General features: G+C 41.4%; 1 protein-coding gene across 1 annotated transcript in view; it reads left to right on the forward strand.

Annotated features, from left to right (window-relative positions):
• MROH8 (maestro heat like repeat family member 8) overlaps positions 1-18951 on the forward strand; it is a 61052-nt gene that overhangs the window by 32067 nt on the left and 10034 nt on the right. The window contains exons 13-19 of the mRNA XM_036321736.1: positions 2678-2813; positions 8970-9160; positions 10185-10322; positions 10589-10703; positions 11037-11177; positions 12832-12996; positions 16432-16587. Coding sequence (XP_036177629.1) covers positions 2678-2813; positions 8970-9160; positions 10185-10322; positions 10589-10703; positions 11037-11177; positions 12832-12996; positions 16432-16587 — 1042 coding nt within the window. The remainder of the gene's footprint in view (positions 1-2677; positions 2814-8969; positions 9161-10184; positions 10323-10588; positions 10704-11036; positions 11178-12831; positions 12997-16431; positions 16588-18951) is intronic.

Below are 18951 nucleotides of genomic sequence, written 5' to 3' on the forward strand. Positions count from 1 at the left end.
TCTCAGCTTTAAACTGTTCATAAAACACTTTCAATGAATGGTTCCACAGAATGTTTTGGTATAGTGCCGATGTTTTTATGAGCTGAACTTACACATTCTGCCACTAAATCAAATACAGGATGACTTTAACTCATCCAAAGGAAAAAATAGTTCATACAGGTTTTTTAAAAAATATTCTGACTTTTATATATTTCTGTAATGTATTTTTAAATCTTTACTACTTGCTTCAGTTTAGCTACACTAGATTCTTATATAAAGCACTTGATTTAGGATAAATATTAACTATATCTAGCTATTTTAAGTGCAGTTTTAGCATTATTTTATTGTTTGTATGTGTTCTAGCTCTTGGGTGACTTTGAGAAAGAACTACTGCTTTAGATAATATGAGAATGTGGATTCTGTTAAAATAAAATGACTTAGGAAACTTCATTCTGATTATGTTTTTGGTCACTTACCTGAAGCCCATTAGTTTGTTTACAGATCGGCGTAATTGTTCTTAGGAGTCTGTGCTGTTAGGCACTGGGGAAATAATGGACAGGACATGGACCCTGCCCTCGAGCAGCACACTGTTTTATAGTAGACATAGATGAATAACAGAGGATGCCAAAGCAAAATAAGAGAGTTCTGTGGAAACCCCTAGGAGGAAACTTAATTAGATGAAGGATTGGTAAAGGATTTCTGAAAGAAGGGATGTCCCTAGCTGAGTTTTTAGTGTAAATTACCATGTAGATGGTAGGAAGGGGGATGGGAAGAGACCATCTAGACAGAAAGTATAGAGAAAATAAATACCAGGAAAGTATGAAACAGTTTAATGAATGCTCATTCCCAAATGATGGGCAAACAAAAACAATGTCACATCTACAGACTCAGTATCACTGAAGTGAGACCTGTTTCTTATTTTTAACAAATTCCCAGATGATTTTTTTTACACTAAACTTTGAGAAGGCTTATAGGCCCATGTGTGTGTGTTCCTAATTCAAATGTATTCCCAGCACACTTAGAGATGTGCAGAACCAAAAGCATTTTGAAACACTTCTTTCAAAATAAATAGCTTTTTCTTTTTAAAAATATGTTTTTATTGATTTTGGAAATAGGAAGGGACAGAAAGAGAAACATCCATGAGAGAGAGAAACTTTGATCGGCTGCCTCCTGCAAGGATCAAGCCTGAAACCTGGGTATGTGCCCTGATTGGGAATCAAACCTTTGACCTTTTGGTGCAGAGACAACGCTCACCAACTGAGCCACACTGGCCAGGGCACAATAAATAGCTTCTTAAGTACTTTATCTACTCCCTCAGGAATTCAGAGAAAAAAATCAAGAGTAAGTAAATATAGGAATTTCTTAGTTTCACCCCAGAATGAATGTTAATATTCTACAATCTGTTTCCCCAGTCAAGAGCCTTTTCAATATCCCACACTGCATCTATCTTCCCTTCAGGAATTCTTTAGAAACTTACTTTGTTTTATTCACAGACTAGAGGCCTGGTGAACGAATTCATGCACAGATGAGGTCCAGCCGGCCTGCTCTGATCAGGGTGATCGATCGGGCCCAGCCGGCTGGGGGGAGGGGCCACGGGTGGTTGGCCAGCTGCCCCCGCCCCCTGGTCAAACTCCAGGTTGAACTTCCCCTCCAGGGGATAATTTGCATATTAGCCTTTTATTATATAGGATTCATATTACCGAAGTAAGGAGCGGAAATGTAGGAATAATCTTTAAGTCTCTCAGTTTTTAGAGTGATTCTGAGCAGGTAGTTGGAAAATCATGCTTTACAAAAACACTGTGTCTAGCACACAAAGATTTTGAGTTAAAACATGAGTAGCTCCCAATCTTCTCATCTTTCCCCATAATGCTCCTCCACAGTGTTTATATAAGTCAGGCCCTACCTTTGAGTCAGTGATAGAAGAGAAGTTACTACATGCTACTTTTAAGAAGAGATACCTTCTAAAGAAGATCAAAGCTTTATTTCAAGGCTTGACCTTAGCCAAAATTTGAAGACCATATACTAGATTGAATAAGTATGTCTTTAAATGCCTTCTGTAAGCTTGGCATTGTGCTAGGCCCTGAGGGATTCATAGAAGCCAGAGGTATTCCCTGCCTCAGAGGGAACAGGTGGACACACCTACAGAGAACTGACAATAGCACATTGAGACTGAGGCAACCTCTGTAACAAACAAATTTTTAAAGTGTTCTGGGCACTCTCATGAGTGACATGGTGATGAAGCAGCAAAGGCTTCATAGAAAAGAGGACTTTGGAGCTGGACCTAGAAGGATGTTGATGGGCAGAGGAGAGTTTTGGAAAGGGCCTTTCAGTTTAAGGAAATGACTTAAGCAAAGATGTAGGGTTTTCAAAGTTCATTGTTTATTTGGTGAAGGTGAATAGTTTGGGTAGCTAGAGCACAAAGTATGTGATAGGGAAGTTATGAGACTGAAAAGGTAAGTTAGGGCCAGTTTGTGAATGTCTTGAAGTCTGTGCTGAAGCAATGGGAACTTTGGTCTATAAAACCTTGGGAATTACTAGTACTGTTATGAAATCAGAGAGTAAGTGTTTTGCTACCCTGAAGAACTAAACAGCAGGAAACCTCTTATAGATTGAATTCTAAACAGACTCTAAACACATTGTGGTCATGATAGGCCTGGAATAAGCCGTTTTCCTGAACCTTCTTACTCTGGTTTCCTAGAAATCTGGCAGAGATGTGGAGAACCCTGAAGGTGGAGGTGCCCAGCACAACAGGGATCCTGTCGAGGCTCCTGAGGAAGCTGCAGACATGCCATAATGAGCCCACCCAGGAGAAGATGGCCTATGTGGCTGTTGCTGTAAGTCATTGAGCTGTGCCCCTCCAACTTCAGCCCACCATGCTGCGCCCCTAGGATGACTGGCCCAACACCCTATCTGGAGAGTGTTCCTTTTGGTTCCTCTCAAAGTTTGCTTCTGTCATCCATTTATAAATCTAAAGTGTCTCTACCAATGGATTGACATGGATGGGGCTGAGGAGAGTGAAGCAATCAGTATGGTTTATAAGTTTTAAACATTCCTTCCCTCAACCTTAAAAGATATATATCATCATCGTTAAAAGTAATACAAACTTGTTAAAATTTTTTTCAAATAATACAGAAGAATATAAATTAGAAAGCAAAGGTCCTCCTTAAGCAGAGGTTTGCAAACCTTTTCTGTAAAGGACCAGATGATAATGTTTAAATAATGGCCATACCATTTCCCTAAAAATGAACTTTTTAGAAGCGTTTATACATAAATGAAGTTTTTGTATATGTATTTGGTATACTTTTTTCCTTTTAAATAGACTTTATTTTTTTTTAAGATATTTTTACTGATTTCAGAGAGGAAGGGAGAGGGAGATAGATATAGAAACATCAATGATGAGAGAGAATCATTGATCAGCTGCCTCCTGCACACTCCACACTGGAGATCGAGCCCACCGCCTGGGCATGTGCCCTGACTGGGAATCGAACCATGACCTACTGATTCATAGGTCAATGCTCAACATTGACACACAGTGTGTCACTGAGACACACTGGCCAACTAGACGTTATTTTTTAAAGAGTTTTAGGTTTACAGCAAAATTGAGCAGAAAATACAGCGTTCCTATGTACTCCCTGTCCAGTGTATGCACAGCCTCCCCCTCTTATCCACATGTACTTTTTACTTTATTTTCTTTCCAACCAGTTTATGGTTCAGCTTTCCCTGACCTAAGGTACCATCACACTTTTTTTTAGCTTCCAAAAATACTTTGATATCTCTAGTCTGCTATTGTCTCCTCTCCTATTCTGGTTCTTGTAGATTTATGCCTTTTTAAAAATCCCTGTAATGCCATTTTAGTGCAATTCTAGGAGTTAGGACAGATAAAGCTATTTAACTATATTAGTCTATAAAATTATTTGTGCATATACATATATATATACTAGAGGCCCGGTGCACAAAAATTTGTGAACTCACGGAGGAGAGGGGGTCCCTCAGCCCGGCCTGTGCCCTCTCACAGTCTGGGACCCCTCGGGAGATAACGACCTGCTGGCTTAGGCCTGCTCCCAGGTGGCAGAGGGCAGGCCCAATCCCTAGGTGCAGCCCCTGGTCGGGCTCAGAGCAGGGCTGATTGGTGAGTGGGGGCGCCGCCCCCTGTCATGCACAGAGCAGGGCGGATCAGGAGGTTGCAATGCCACCCTCAGTCATGCTCAGGGTAGGGCCAATTGGGGGGTTGGGGCACCGTCCCCTGTCACACTCAAGGCAGGGTCGATGGGGAGCTTGTGGCGCCACCCCCTATCACGCACAGAGTAGGGCCAATCAAGGGGTTGGAGCGCTGCCCCTCACTCACAGAGCAGGGCCCATCAGGGGGGTTGGAGCTCTGTACCCTGTCACGCACAGAGCAGGGTCGATCAGGGGGTTGGGGAACTCCCCCCCCCCCCGTCACGCACAGAGCAGGGCCCATCAGGGGGTTGGGGAGCTCCCCCCTGTAACGCACAGAGCAGGGCCCATCAGGGGATTTAGGAGCTCCCCCCTGCCACTCACAGAGTAGGGCCGATAGGGGAGTTGGGGCACCACCCCCTGTCACATACAGAGCAGGGCGGATCAGGGGGTTGGGGCGCCGCACCCTGTCACACTCAGGGCAGGGCCGATGGGGAGGTTATGACTCTACCCTGTCACACACAGAGCAGGGCCCATGGGGGGCAGTTGGGACGCCACCCTCTATCACCCACAGAGCAGGGGGTTGGGGCGCTGCACCCTGTCACACACAGAGCCGCAGGGCAATCAGGGGGTTGGGGAGCTCCCCCCTATCAGGCACAGAGCAGGGCTGATTAGAGGGTTGGGGCGCCTTCCCTTGTCACGAACAGAGCAGGGTGGATAGGGAGGTTGTGGCCACGCCCCCTGTCACACACAGAGCCGCAGGGTGATCAGGCGGTTTGGGCGCTGCCCCCTGTCACGCTGAACCCGGTGCCGGGAGGCCTCGCGGCTCCACTGATCCCAGTGCTGGGAGGCATATTACCCTTTTGCTATATAGGATAGAGGCCGGGTGCATGGGTGGGGGCCGGCTGGTTTGCCCTGAAGGGTGTCCTGGATCAGGGTGGGGTTCCCCGCTGGGGTGCCTGGCCAGTCTGGGTGAGATGCTAAGGGCTGTTTTCAGGCTGGCAGGTGACTGAAGCTCCCAACGCTCCTGTTTTTCTTTTTTTTTATTCTGGGCCAGCTTTAGCTCTGAGGCTTGGCTCCAGCTCTTAGGCCTTGGCTGCTGAAAGCAGGTATCTGGTTTGTTTGGGTTCTATAATCAAAACACTGTTTCAACTCCACCTCTGAGATCCTGGCTGGCTGAAAGCAGGTTTCTGGGGTTTTGTTTAGCTTCTATATTTGTAACAATGTTTCTTTTTCTTTTTTAATTAAATCTTTATTGTTCAGATTATTACATTTGTTCCTCTTTTTTCCCCCCATAACTCCCCTCCTCCCAGTTCCCATCCCACCCTCCGCCCTCACTCCCCACCCACTGTCCTCATCCATAGGTGCACGATTTTTGTCCAGTCTCTTCCCGCATCTCCCACACCCCTTTCCCCCCCAAGAATAGTCAGTCCATTCCCTTTCTATGTCCTTGATTCTATTATGTACACCAGATTATTTATTCACTTGATTCTTAGAATCACTTGTTGATAGATGCATGTTTGTTGATCATAATTTGTATCTTTACCTTTTTCTTCTTCTTCCTCTTCTTAAAGGATACCTTTCAGCATTTCATATAATCCTGGTTTGGTGGTGATGGACTCCTTTAGCTTTTCCTTATCTGTGAAGCTCTTTATCTGACCTTCAGTTCTGAATGATAGCTTTGCTGGGTAAAGTAATCTTGGTTGTAGGTTCTTGGTATTCATCACTTTGAATATTTCTTGCCATTCCCTTCTGGCCTGCAAAGTTTCTGTTGAGAAATCAGCTGACAGTCGTATGGGTATTCCCTTGTAGGTAACTGAGTTTCTTTCTCTTGCTGCTTTTAAGATTCTATCTTTGTCTTTTGCTCTTGGCATTTTAATTATGATGTGTCTTGGTGTGGTCCTCTTTGGATTCCTTTTGTTTGGGGTTCTCTGTGCTTCCTGGACCTGTAAGTCCATTTCTTTCACCAGGTGGGGGAAGTTTTCTGTCATTATTTCTTCAAATAGGTTTTCAATATCTTGCTCTCTCTCTTCTTCTGGCACCCCTATAATTCTGATGTTGGTACGCTTGAAGCTGTCCCAGAGGCTCCTTACACTATCCTCGCATTTTCAGATTTTTTTTCATTTTGCTTTTCTGGTTGGGTGTTTTTTGCTTCTTCGCATTTCAAATCTTTGCCTTGATTCTTGCGCTCCTCTGGTCTGCTGTTGGGAGTCTGTATAGTATTCATTATTTCAGTCCGTGTATGCTTAATTTCTAGTTGGTTCTTTATCATAACATCGAGGGTCTTGAGGATCTCACTACATTTATCGGCGGCTTCTAGACAGTTCTTAAGAGACCTTAAAAGTGTGGTTCTGAACTCAATATCCTCCATTGACAGTTTTGTCCTGTTTCTTTGTCTCCACATTTTTTATGCTTTCTTGGTGCACCCCCTAGTGGTCTTTGTGCGCAGTCTTGTTGTAGTTAAGCCTTGATTGTTGTCGGCAATACCGGGGGTGATTTGACCTCCAGGCTAACTGGCTATGAGAGTCCACTGTATCTGCAGTGGGAGAGCTTCTGTGCTGGATCTCTAGGGCGGTGCTGATCTAGCGTTTGCCTGAGGCTATCCGGCAAATGGCTCTGCGCAGGGCTTGGGCGGGGCGGGTCCCCGGGGATCTACAGGGCGGGTCCCCGGGGATCTACAGCAGCAGTTATGGCTGCTCTCAGTTCCGTCCCTAGGGTCTCTGCCTCATAGAGTCGCAGCAACCGCTGCAAACCTCAGAGAGAAAGCTGCCTTCGAGTTCTGACCGAAGCCAGACAGTCCCGCTTCTTCCGTTTGAGTCTGGGTCCCTAGAGACTCGCCCGGATCTGGAGCTCAGAGTCTGAAACTCCCTCCCGATTGAAAACAACAACCGCGCCCTCCGCCTCCAGCCCGCTCCGCGTGCACTCCGCACCTTAGTATTTCACTTCAGCACTGCGCCTCCTCTGAGTCTGGGTATGATATTCTCTTTCCTCCTAGTTGTAGTATTTCCACTCAGCCAGCCTTCCTGTGGTTCTGGATGATGTCCGTTCCGTCTTTTAGTTGTTTTTTGAAGTGGTTATTCGAGGCAGCAATCTCCGGCGTTAACCTATGCCGCCATCTTGGTTTCTCCTGTAACAATGTTTCAAACTGCAAGCTCAGAGGCCGGCAGCAGCAGGCGGGGAACGTTGGAGTCCTTCGTCACTGAAGCAAGCAAGCCTCATGTTCGCTTCAAGCTGCCTGGCTGCCGGCCGCCATCTTGGCTGGCAGTTAATTTGCATATTGCCCTGATTAGCCAATGGGCAGGGTAGTGGAGGTATGGCTAATTACCATGTTTCTCTTTTATTAGATAGGATATATATGATCATAATACATACTCTTTGATGACCTGCTGTTTTTATTTAACAATATATTACTACTTTCCATATCAATATATGAGGCTCTCTGTTATCTTTTTCATGGTTGAATAGTAATTTATTTTAAATTACTTTTTTTAAATATAGGTAATACATAGTATTGAATCATTTATTTTATTATCAAGTTTCATATTAGTGAATATTTTAATAATTTTTAAACTTTTGCCATTAAAACAGTACTGTACCAGACATAAATTTTGTTATACTGTACATACCAATTATTTAGGGTAAAGTCCATTGAAGGGGAATTTCTAGGTCAAAGGGTGGGATTATTTAAACTTCTGATAATTTTCCCAGATGGTCCTCTAGAATGTTGCCCTCCTACCAGTCATGTATGAGAATGCCCATTTACCCACCCTCTCACTACATTGAGTATTACCAGTCTTTTTATTGTTGCCTACCTGATAGGTTAAAAAGAAACATTTTGTTTTTGTTTTTTAAATTTATCTTTATTGTTAAAGTATTACAGGTGACCCCTATATCCCCCAGTAATCCCCTTCAAAAGGAACATGTTTTAATTATAATTTTGTCATTGGTGAGGTGAAACATTTGTATATATTCTTTTTTAAAATCTTCATCCAAGGATATGCCTTTCATTGATTTTCAGAGAGAAAGGAAGATAGACAGAGAAACATCTATGTGAGAGAGAGAAACACTGATTGGTTGCCTCCTGCACACGCCCCAACTGGGACCAAACCCGCAACCTAGGTATGTGCCCTGACCCGGAATCAAACGCACAGCCTTTTGGCGTGCAACATGATGCTCCAACTGACTGAGCCACCGGACTAGGGCTGTATATGTTTTTTAATTGGTTATTTATAATTCTTCTTTTGTAACTCATCTGCTCATGTCCTATATACCAGTGCATCTCAGTTTTAATATGCACACAAGCCACAGTCATCTAGAGATCTAATTGAAATACAGATTCTGATGCAGAAGGTCTGGGGTAGGGCTTTTTATTCTCCATTTTTAACCAGCTCTCATGTGATGCCAGTGCTACTGCTGTGTGTGGCCCACACTTTGAGTAGCAAGCCTTAACATTTTTTTTCTTACTGATATGTGAGAGCATTTTATATATTAAAGATATCACATTGATGCAAATACTTTCCCAGATTATTATATTCTAACTTTGTTAATCATAAATTTTGCTTTGGCTTTTTATTTGCATGCAAATATGATAATAGTTTCCTTGATAGTTTACTTCTGGGTTTCAGGACTGCCCCTCACTCTTTGACAACTTTTAATGACCACTTTACTCCTATTCCTTTCCCCCCTCACTTTCATGTTCCTGCACTGAGTACCACTACTATTGTGCCTATGAGATAGTAGAACCAGAAAGCATGTTCTGGCACGAGCAGAAGTAAAGCAAGAGTAACGATTAGGGCTAGCATGTTCAGCTCTGCTGTGTGCCTTTTCTACCACAGGCAACAGATGCCCTTTATGAGGTGTTTATGGGAAACGAGCTCCAAGAAGCTATGTTCCAACTCTTCCCTCAGCTTCTCATGACACTGCTCATCCAGATTCACCACAGCATCGACCTCACCATGTCTGAAGTCGCCATCCCACCTGGCCTGTACACAGAACAAGAAATGTCTTCAAAGGTTACTCCTTTGTGGTACTGCCCATTGTGATTTTATTGACCTTAACTAACACTTTAAGCACCTGGCACTGTAGTAGATGCAAGGATGGCCAAGATGTGGTCCCAACTGTGGAAGCGCTTACAGTCTGCTACCTTCATGAGACATCAAGATGAAATGCCCAGGAATTATTCTGACTGTTATTGGTTGTCCTTGGTTTTATTGATGCCAAGATAAATAAGGCTGTCTGGGTCCAGATGCCCTGCAAAATAATGTGTGATATCATGCAAGCCTTTTTTGATAAATCAAGTAGAGACAGAGTTCAGCAAAACAGCCTTAAACCCACCTCCAAAACCATATTGATCCATAATTGAATAATTCCCTATTTCTGCTTTATTGCACAGAGATATTTTTAGTTTCCAATTAGGGTATCCGTAGATTTTTAAAAATATATATTTTATTGATTTTTTTACAGAGCAGAAGGGAGAGGGATAGAGAGTTAGAAACATTGATGAGAGAGAAACATCGATCAGCTGCCTCCTGCACACCCCCTATTGGGGATGTGCCCTCAACCAAGGTACATGCCCTTGACTGGAATCGAACCTGGGACCCTTGAGTCCGCAGGCCAGCGCTCTATCCACTGAGCCAAACCAGTTAGGGCTCAGTAGATATTTTTTAAGTGTTTCTGTGGCACATGGATCTCTTTCAGTGATGTTATATCCAGGATACTAGTTCAATAAGTAATTTTTAAAAGTAATGGGGTAAAAAAAAAAAAGTAATGGAGTAAATTTATAGGGTATAAATAAGTAGTATCTAAATAAAGCTTTTTAAAAAAGCAGTGGGCATCAGCTTAGCATCCCATATAATTTGTTTTATCATAATTTCTTTGAGGGGACCTTTCTAGTTCTTAGAGCATTGCAAGTTTTTTGGGGAATCTAGAAAGTAGAGAATTACAGTCTAGCAGCTATCAATGCCTGCCCTCCTCAGAGAGAGCAGGGTAATTGTGTGCTGTAAGTTCGAGGGGCCTGTTCTATTCACTTGTACTGTTTTTGTTTGATTTAGCTTTGCCATACAGGCTACAAAGACTCTCCTCCTCAGAACATTGTGCTTGCAGGAATTCAACATCATGGAAAAGAATGAAGGATGGACCCTCCTGGCAGAAAAAGATTGCCACCTTCAGGGAGTATCTCTGCTTGCCAAGTAAGTCTTCCTTGACATGCATACATGCTCTAAATCAGCATTGTTTTAAGGTATTCTCCCCCCTTTAGTTACCACAACAACCAAGGTTGGATAACCTTCTCATTATAGGGTGGGCAAATACCCATAATGCCAGGCAAATTTTTCAGAGGTCCTGGCCCTGCCATACCCTCCTGTGCACCTGCAGCTGGGCAAACACTTCTGTGGGGAAAATGCTCTCTATTTAGGAAAATTTCTAAGAGCTGTTCTGTTGGTGTTCTATTTTGCAGTGCATTGCTGAAAAGAAATCACGTCCTTGCACATAAGATCTTGTACTTGTTAGTCCCTCTTCTTAACCGAGGGAATGCTAAACATAAACTCACATCTGCAGGCTTTTTTGTGGAGGTAAGACTCCTTACTTAGAAGCTGGATTCAGGAAGTCTATAAAGCAGCAGGACCTGCCTTCCTAGGCCCTGTCCAACTTAGTGGCAGGCTATGATTCCTTTCAAACTTGGGATAGAAATAGTTTCAGATTCAAGCCTATTGAAATTTTTCTTTCCCCATATTCATCATTCAACATTCCTTATTTACCCCCAGTGTAGGCATCACCCTGTAATATATGTCCTGTATAGTAGAGGTTTTATAGGTAATAGTATTTTAGAGTTGGTGTGAAAGTGGCTCCTCTCATGAAAAAGGGCTCCAAGTTAACTTCTTTCATTGATTTCTGGGTTCTTTCAGCTTCTCCAGAGTCCAGTGGCTAGGAGACTGCCCAGCATATACTCTATTGCCCGCTTGAAAGACTGGCTACATCATGGAAATAATATCTTTAAAATTCTCGCCCTGACGGGACTGTACTACATTATCAGACACCAGAAGATGGTAGGAGGGGCCCCCAGACTACAGATTCACAAGTCACAAATAAAACATACCCCAAAAAGACACACAAGAAACTGATAATAGCTGAGGCTGAAAATTGGGTGGTCTGGGCACATGGTGAGTGGGAGTACATAGCTTTGTACCATTTGAAATGTATACCTAGAAAATATGCAAGTACAGACTATTAAGCATTTAATGAAATTTTTAAAAATAAAACAGCTAAGCCATACATATTCATAATACTTGAAACCTGCAGTTTGTGTACATTTCAAATCATTGTCATCACAACATGGGCAACATTCATGTGTCTTTTTATGCCTTGTACTATATTACCTTATCATCTAGGACAGTGGTTCTCAACCTGTGGGTCGCGACCCCTTTGGGGGTCAAACGACCTTTTCACAAGGGATCGCCTAAGACCATCGGAAAACACATATATAATTACATATTATTTTTGTGATTAATCACTATGCTTTAATTATGTTCAATTTGTAACAATGAAAATATATCCTGCATATCAGATATTTATATTATGATTCATAACAGTAGCAAAATTACAGTTATGAAGTAGCAACAAAAATAATTTTATGGTTGGGGGTCATCACAACATAAGGAACTGTATTAAAGGGTCGCAACATTAGGAAGGTTGAGAACCACTGAGCTAGGACAAGAGTCACTGACATTGATGTTGAAAGCTCATTTTCCACAGGCCTAACTAGATGCTAAGCCAGGTCAGAAGAGAAAATTAACTCCTGAGGCTTCAATTTTATCAGTTTAATTCTATTTTCTTTTATTTCAAATACAGGGATGGGCAAAAATAGGTTTACAGTTTTGAGTACACAAAACACAGTTAATAAAGCTGTTGTAATCATTATAACCTGCATGTCTTTCTCCATGCAAACAACTGTAAACCTACTTTTGCCCATCCCTGTGTATATCTGAAATTCTGGTTGATTGGATATATGAATATTTGTGGCTTATTCTATTTAATTTTTACATGTATGTGTTTTTTAAAATATTTTTTATTGATTTCAGAGAGGGAGAGAGAGATGGAAACATCAGTGATGAGAGAGAATCATTAATGGGCTGCCTCCTACACACCCCTACAGGGGATCGAGCCTGCAACGTGGGCATGTGCCCTTGACCAGAACCGAACCTGGGACCCTTCAGTCCACAGGCCGATACTCTATCCACTGAGCCAAACCAGCTAGGGCATAATTTTTACATGTATGTTTTAAATTTTAAAGCCCTGAGAAGAACCCTTGTCAATTTCTGCTTGAATTCCTCCAGAGAATCTTTTAGCCTCTGTTTGAATACCTTTCATGATGGGAAACTTGCTGTGACCTAAACTAGCCATTCCACTTTCTCTCATTGTTAGGTGAACTGTTCCTTACATTAAGCCCAAGTATATATCACTTGACCTTCACGTGGTCCTATTTCTGCTCTGTGGGGCAGCTCACAACAGCTCTGCTTCCTTCTCTACATGTCAGCACTACCAATGCTGACAGAGGGCAGTCTTGCCTTCTTTATTCTGTATTCTTGAGTAGCCAAAAATTCAATAAGCACTGGGTACTGAGTAAAGGAGGGGAGCCCTACTTTGGTACCAGATGGAGTGCTATCAGGAGAGGTGATGCACTCACTCCCTTTGGGCACACAGAGGGAAGACATCCAGAGCCTGCTGCCGTGCATCTTAGACCTGTTGTGTGAATCTGATGAGAAGATTGTTTTGTTGGCCATCCAGATACTCCTGCTTCTCGTTAGAACAATGGATTTCTCTACCCTGGCTGCTATGATGAGGAAAACGTTCTCCTTATTTGGTGATGTAAGACAATGAGGGATACTTTCCTGGGGGGAAGGTAATTGGTATAACAGCACATAGAAGTTGGGATAATAATAAATACACTCTATTATGTAGTACTTTTTATGTTCAGAGCACTTTCAGATCTCCTCTCATAGGCCCTTCCAGGTAATCCGTAATGTTGCTAGGGTTGGTGTTACTGTTTTTCACATTTAAAAAACCTTGAAACATAAAGACTTGCCAAGTACTCCCCTGCTTCATGGGATGGGGAAGGAGTTTCTAAAAGGAAAGACATTATCTTTCCTTTCAAGTAACAATCAGGACTGGTTCAAGATGGTAGACATATATCCCCATCCCAAGTCATAAAGATTTTTCAAAAGGAAATACATGAACCACAATGAACCACATCCTTGGAAGAGTCAAATATGCAAAGGCTGGGAATTTGAATTTCAGTAAAACAGCTATGGATGTTTACCAGGTGTACCGGTACCGGTTAATAATGCAGATTTTTTCAATAGATGGAGTTACATATATGTTGATATATATGCAATTTGATATGTATGCTGTTTTGTTGTATTGACAGCAAGCTTCAAAACTTCATATGTCAGATTTTCTGAAGGTGTTAACATCATAGATATTTTTATGCTTAAAAATGTCGAATTTGCCCTAACCGGTTTGGCTCAGTGGATAGAGCGTTGGCCTGCAGACTGAAGTGTCCCACATTCAATTCCAGCCAAAGGCATGTACCTTGGTTGCGGGCACATGCCCAGTAGGGGGTGTGCAGGAGGCAGCTGATCGATGTTTCTCTCTCATCAATGTTTCTGACTCTCTATCCCTCTCCCTTCCTCTCTGTAAAAAATCAATAAAATATATTTTTTAAAAATGTTGAATTTCGTGCAAAAAAAAAAGAGCATTTGCGGGAAGTTTTAATTCATTATTTTGAAGAAAAGTGCTGCTGAAAGTTATCGTATACTTTGGGAAGCTTATGGTGAACATACTCCATCCCAAGATACTTGTAAACGCTGGTTTAAACGCTTTAAAAGTGATGATTTCGATGTGAAAGACAAAGAACGTCCAGGTCAACCAAAAAAGTTTGAAGACCAACAATTACAAGCATTATTGGATGAAGATGTATGTCAAACTCAGAAACAACTTGCACAAAGATTAAATGTTGCTCAGCAAACAATTTCCGATCGTTTACAAGCAAATGGGAAAGATTTTAAAGAGAGGAAAATGGGTGCCACATCAACTGAATGAAAGACAAATGGAAAATCGAGAAGTCATCAGTAAAATGTTGATTCAGTGGCATGAAAGAAAGTCTTTTTTGCATCGAATTGTGACTGGCGATGAAAAGTGGATTTATTTTGAGAATCCCAAATGCACAAAATCATGGGTTGATCCAGGTCAACCATCAACATCGACTGCAAGGCCAAATCGCTTCAGAAAGAAGACAATGCTCTGCGTTTGTTGTGTTATGAGCTTCTAAAACCAGGTGAAACTGTTAATACTGATCATTACCAACAACAAATAATAATTTGAACCATGCTTTGATTGTAAAACTACCAGAATGAGCCAGAAGACACGGCAAAGTAATTTTGCTTTATGATAACGCACCATCACACACTTCAAAACCAGTTAAAGACATGTTAAAAGATCTTGCCTGGGAAGTATTAACCTACCTGCCATATTCACCAGACCTTGCTCCTTCAGATTACCACTTGTTCTGATTGATGGCACACATGCTTTCTGAGCAGCACTTCAAAATGTACAAAGAAGTAGAAAATTGGGTCTCTGAATGGTTTGCCTCAAAACAAGAAAAGTTCTATTGGGACGGTATCCACAAATTACCTGAAAGATAGGGGAAATGTGTAGCTAGCGATGGACATTACTTTGAATAAAGCACTTTTGATGTTTCTCTTTAAATTATCATGTTTTCTTTAACAGGACAAAATTGTCAATGGAAGATATAGAGTTCAGAACCACACTTTTAAGGTCTCTCAAGAACTGTTTAGAAGCCGCCGATAAACTTAATGAGATCTACAAGAAAACTAATGAGACCCTCGATGTTATGTTGGGGAACCAACTAGAAATTAAGCATACACGGACTGAAATAACGAATATTATACAGACTCCCGACAGCAGACCAGAGGAGCGCAAGAATCAAGTCAATGATTTGAAATGCGAGGAAGCAAAAAACACCCATCTGGAGGGGCGGAATGAAAAAAGAATCCAAAAATGCGAGGATAGTGTAAGGAGCCTCTGGGACAGCTTCAAGCGTACCAACATTAGAATTATAGGGGTGCCAGAAGATGAGAGAGAGCAAGATATTGAAAACCTATTTGAAGAAATAATGACAGAAAACTTCCCCCACCTGGTGAAAGAAATGGACTTACAGGTCCAAGAAGCGCGGAGAACCCCAAACAAAAGGAATCCAAAGAGGACCACACCAAGACACATCATAATTAAAATCCAAGAGCAAAATATAAAGAGAGAATCTTAAAAGCAGCAAGAGAAAGAAACTCAGTTACCTACAAGGGAATACCCATACGACTGTCAGCTGATTTCTCAACAGAAACTTTGCAGGCCAGAAGGGAGTGGCAACAAATATTCAAAGTGATGAATACCAAGAACCTACAACCAAGATTACTTTATCCAGCAAAGCTATCATTCAGAATTGAAGGTCAGATAAAGAGCTTCACAGATAAGGAAAAGCTAAAGGAGTCCATCACCACCAAACCAGGATTATATGAAATGCTGAAAGGTATCCTTTAAGAAGAGGAAGAGGAAGAAAAAGGTAAAGATACAAATTATGAACAACAAATATGCATCTATCAACAAGTGAATCTAAGAATCAAGTGAATAAATAACCTGATGAACAGAATGAACTGGTGATTATAATAGAATCAGGGACATAGAAAGGGAATGGACTGACTATTCTTGGGGGGGAAAGGGGTGTGGGAGATGCGGGAAGAGACTGGACAAAAATCGTGCACCTATGGATGAGGACAGTGGGTGGGGAGTGAGGGCGGAGGGTGGGGCAGGAACTGGGAGGAGGGGAGTTATGGGGGGGAAAAAAGAGGAACAAATGTAATAATCTGAACAATAAAGATTTAATTAAAAAAAATAAAAAATAAAAAATAAATAAATAAATAAATAATCATGTTTTCTTTGATCACAGAATTCTCATTATTAACCGGTACACTTGGCAGTACCAGTATCAGGCACAAATGTGAGACTACAGGTGGAACTGTGGCAATTTCTCACTCGTAAATGAGAGAACAGCAAGTAGTACAAAGCAGCAGGTCTTACTGTCTCCACATATATTTGGTTTCTTGCTCTCAGCTACCTACAGCTAAATAGCTTCATGTTAGGACTGGCATTTCAACTAACCTAGAGCTCTTGTAAGTTAAGCATGAACACTTTCAGTGAGTTGCTTCCCTTTGAATATTCCCTTCATAGGTGAGACCTAATGTTCATTGTTTCTCCATGACCCTCTTTGGAGCCTCTGTAAAGTCTGTGAAATACGCAAATAAGAAAGGTATAAAGAACCAAGTCCTGGACAGCTTGCTCCCATTACTTCTGTATTCTCAGGATGAAAATGATGCAGTAGCTGAGGTAATGTGTAGTGTCAACTTCTTTCTGGACTTCAAATCCAGAGCCAGATCTGCAAATAAATGCTCATATATTTGAAAGCAGAGATTTTTGTGGTACCATCTTTTCTTCCCATTTCCTCTGGTACAGGCTACCTTTTAATTATCTTGACTAAGTGAATTATTTAAAAAGTACTACTATTTCTCTGTAGCAAATTATGGCCCTTTGTGGGTAGCCCAACCCAAAATTCAGCCTAGCACAGAGTCCAAGATATAGTGCCCCATTCAACAAACTCTTTTGTATTTAGATTTTTTAAATTGATTTGAGAAACAGAGAGTGAGAGAGAGAGAAACAGGAACATTGATGTGAGAGAGAAACATCAATCAGCTACCCCCTGCACATGCCCTGACCAGGGATCACGCCCTGTATGGAACAATGCTGTAACCAACTGAACTAAGGCAACAAACTCTTTTTATTGATAACATTAATAATATTCCTTTTCTTCTTTCATTCAAGAACTGCCTCTAAGCCTTGAGACAAAAAGACTTGTATTGAGGCTAAGTGACAGACAGTAGCTTCTCTGGCAATCTGGAGAAGCATTTGCCTCTCCTTAATCTTCTCAGAGCTTCTGCCATAAAAGTTGTGAGTAGGATGTCATCATCTTTAGTACTTACTGTCCCACATCTCCAAAGTCCATTCCAAGGTACTAACTATAACCACCAGTTACAGCAAACCAGAGAAGTAGGTTTAGACTTCAAGGATTCTGGACAAATGCTGGCACTCTCACCTACTTATGTTCCTTACAGAAGTGAAAGCAGTTTCAGAAAAAGGATTTAATATTATGGTAGATCTTGGCATCTTGTTACGGGGGAAGTTTTATGGCCTTGTGGCCATAAATATAAAATATTTTAGACCTCAATAAAGTATAAAGCAAAGCTTCCCAACCAAGTGATGAGAAAGTATGCCATGTAGGGGTTACAATATATGCAGGTACTGATAGTCGCCCACCCCCAACTCTGCCCAGGCAAGGCCTAGAGCAATGGTTCTCAACCTTCCTAATGCCACGACCCTTTAATACAGTTCCTCATGTTGTGGTGACCCCCAACCATAAAATTATTTTCGTTGCTACTTCATAACTAATTTTGCCTCTGTTATGAGTCGTAATGTAAATATCTGATATGCAGGATGTATTTTCATTGTTACAAATTGAACATAATTAAAGCATAGTGATTAATCACAAAAACAATATGTAATTATATATGTGTTTTCCGATGGTCTTAGACAACCCCTGTGAAAGGGTCGTTTGACCCCCAAAGGGGTCGCGACCCACAGGTTGAGAACCGCTGGCCTAGAGCAATGAACACTTTGGGCTCATTTTCCTTCAAACATTGAATAACCTCTAGTCCCCTCTTTAAGGCTCCTTATTGGGTTAGCCTAAGCAGAGAGAAGGGATATAACATTATACAGATTAGGAATCACTAATATAGTGGGGCCTTGATTTACGAGTGTCCCAACTAACGAGTTTTTTGAGATACCAGCTGTCTCTTGACCGATTTTTTGCATTGAGTTGATAGAGTAATTTGAGTTAATGAGCTCCTTAACGAGCTCGGTCTCAGAATGAATTAAACTCGTAAGGCAAGGCCCCACTGTACAGAAAACATAATAAACACCCATATATCTACCACTCATGCTAAGAAATTAATCAAGCACCTATTTCCAATTCCAATAGAATTCCCATAAGAACTATCATCCTGAATTTCATTTTTATCATTTCTGTGGTAATATTTCTCATGTTTTAAGATCTTATATGTAAAAATATTTTGTGTTGTGTCATTTATATATCAGCACCATTTTGTTTAATGTTATACTTACAGGATTTATCTGTTGTATAGCTCTACTTCATTTGTTTTTACTGCTATATAAAATTTTACCATGTGAATATCCTACATCCCATTTTCCTATTCCTACACATTCAGATTGTCAATTTTTCATTATTACATTGCTGCAATATTTTCTTGTGTACAGTGTGAGAGTTTCTTGATGGCATAAACCCAGAAGTAGAATATCTGGGTATCTTTAACTTTACCAGATATTTACAAATTGCTAAACAAAGTAACTGAATTAATTTGTATTCCTATCAGTCCCAAAAGGAATTTCAATGGCCCAAATATCTAGTGGACCTGGGACAAAATACTTGAAGTCATCCGAGGTGTTCTATGGTGCATGGGAGGCATTCTAAGAGTAATGCCTAGAGAAGAGGTCTACTTGTGAAATTTTGCTCAAGTATCTGGATCAGGAAAGGATCAATACTCTCCAGAGTTCCTTCCAAGCCAGAGATCCCACAAGGACTCTGAGGAGAACTACACTTTCCTGTGCAGAGTGACAGAA

The sequence above is a fragment of the Myotis myotis genome, unplaced genomic scaffold (genome assembly GCF_014108235.1).
Source record: "Myotis myotis isolate mMyoMyo1 unplaced genomic scaffold, mMyoMyo1.p scaffold_m19_p_9, whole genome shotgun sequence".
NCBI lineage: Eukaryota > Metazoa > Chordata > Mammalia > Chiroptera > Vespertilionidae > Myotis > Myotis myotis.